The sequence below is a fragment of the Charadrius vociferus genome, unplaced genomic scaffold, assembly GCF_000708025.1.
Source record: "Charadrius vociferus isolate BGI_N301 unplaced genomic scaffold, ASM70802v2 scaffold14, whole genome shotgun sequence".
NCBI lineage: Eukaryota > Metazoa > Chordata > Aves > Charadriiformes > Charadriidae > Charadrius > Charadrius vociferus.
The window spans coordinates 7,747,678-7,749,962 of NW_009648876.1; the positions used below are offsets into that span (position 1 = coordinate 7,747,678).

The following is a 2,285-nucleotide window of genomic DNA, read 5'->3' on the forward strand; positions in this document are numbered from 1 at the left end:
TGGGTAATGGGGTGGCCGTGGGCAGGAGAAACTGTGTGGTCGTGTGTGTGTCTGCTTGCGGGGGTGGGTACGTGTAGAAAATTAAATATAGTCTGATAAAGAAAGTTAATTCAAACTACATGTTGTACACAATAAACTATCTTTTTATTTTGATTATAAATAAGTTGACTGTACTTCCCTTAAAATACAAGTACATAGGAAAACCTGGTAGAAATTATTATCTTTTCTTTTTTTTTTTTTTACAAGGTATTAAAACTGGACGCTTTTTTTAATCGGCCGCATGTTCTATACTGTCAGCAGGTTCTTCGTTAATTTGTTTCTAGTGGCGTTAGACTTTTACCTTCTTTCTCCTCCGTGCCTTTGGCATTTGAATTTCTACTCCCGGAATACTTTGCTTTCTCTAGCAAGAAGTCTCTGAGGTGCCCCCTGCCCCCCTAATAATCGGGCTAATGAATTTGGACTCGATCCCTTCGCCCTCGAGTTTGCGAATCCCACGCGTTTGCTCGTCACTTTTGCACGCTGAGGACCGATCGTGTATCCCGTTAACTCCCTGGCGCAGCTTCCCTCTGGGAACAGGGTCCGGGCCCCGGGAGGGGCAGGGGCCTTTCAGGGTTTGGCAACATCCTGGGTTGTTTTTCCATCAAGAAAAAAAAAAAAAAGAAGGAAAAAAAAAAAAAGATGCGAGGAAGGGAGGGTCTGGAGAGGAGAACCAAAGGGAAATAATAAAAAAAAAAGAATATTCGTAATGTGTATAATTTATTAGAAGCTTCTTAGGAACTATATTTAAGCCAAATATCTACATAAGTTACAACAGGAAAAGGCGGCGTGCGCAAATAACAAACTGCCAGAGGATTTACGACGGGGTGATCAGTGTCCATAAAAAAAGGGGTGGGGGGTGGTGTTGGTTTGGTTGATTGTATTTTTTTTTCTTTTTCTTTTTACAACAAAATATACAGGCTACTAAAAACTATGGGTTTAGTCCAACTTTTGACAGCATTATACAGCTACAGGTTCACACCAAACGTAAGGAGGAAAATAAAAGCCAAGCCTTTGATGACTCCACGTCTCCATCCGCTGGCCCTGGCGGCGGCTCTGGGAGAGGAGACCGGGGGAGGGGGGAAGCTGCTTCTTGTGTCTGGGTGACGCGAATGCGGTTTTTTTGGGGAAAACCACCCCATCCCCCAAAATCTCTATATTTACATGCAAGTCCTAGTCGCTGGCAAAGTGTACATCTGAAATCCAAGCCTTCGGACCATGCCTAACGATGGTCCCCTTTCTGCAGACTGTTCCGTGGTTAATAGTCAGATATTTTTTTTAACAGCCCATACAACAATCTTGGGAAAAAAAAAAAAAAAAAAGACCCAAAACCATCAAGAGTAACAACAAAACCGAACAACAAAAAAAGTCTCTCTCTCTTTCTCTCTCTTAGAGGTCCCCAGAGAACCGCTCAGTAAAACGGGGGGGGGGGGGGGGGGGGGGGGGGTTAAAAACTTTTTTTTTTCTCCTTATTTTTTTCTTTTCCTTTGTCTAATCCTTTCACCAGGTCCTACCGTATAGCAAGGTGGAGCAAGACATGGCAGTGCCATAGTCAGAAGTAGAAGAGTTTAGGTGAGACAAACTGGAGACTTGGCTCTGCAGAGAGGAAGGGCTGGCCGAGTGCTGTCCCATGTCTGGAGACTGCCCCGCACTGTTTGTCTGGTGGCTCTGATGCTGTCAGAGGCTGTTGCCATTGGTAGCCACTGTGATCGTTGTAGCCGCCTGCTGCTGATGGCTCTGGATAGCTGCTGTGGGTGTGTTGGAGCCTGCTTGGCAGGGCTTGCCATCCTTTACAAGCACTGGCACCGCCACCCTTCTGGGAGACTGCTGCTGCTGGCAAGAGCCGTTCTCCTGTTGCATCTGCTGCTGCGCAGCCTTGTCTTTGGCCTGGCGTTTCATCTTGTAGCGGTGGTTCTGGAACCAGATTTTGACCTGAGTCGGGGTGAGATGTATCATGCTGGCTAAATGTTCCCTCTCCGGAGCGGAGAGGTATTTCTGCTGCTTGAAACGTCTCTCCAGCTCGTAAACCTGGGCCTGGGAAAAAAGGACCCTCCGTTTCCTCCGCGGCGTGCTCTGGAGCGGGGCCATGCTCTTGCTCACGTCTCCCAGGGAGCCCAGGCTGCCCATGCCGCCCATGTTCATGCCCGAGGACGGCGCCATGAAGCGGGAGACTGCAAAGGAGAGGACAGAAGGCGGCACGTTTTAGGCGGCTCGGCTCGGCCCGAGCGGGGCGCCGCGCTCCGGCGGCC

General features: G+C 48.4%; 1 protein-coding gene across 1 annotated transcript in view; it reads right to left on the minus strand.

Annotated features, from left to right (window-relative positions):
* Positions 1-1,536: 1,536 nt before the first annotated feature.
* Positions 1,537-2,285, minus strand: part of NKX2-1 (NK2 homeobox 1) — a 6,529-nt gene continuing 5,780 nt past the window's right edge. The window contains 1 exon segment of the mRNA XM_009886957.1: positions 1,537-2,207. Coding sequence (XP_009885259.1) covers positions 1,537-2,207 — 671 coding nt within the window.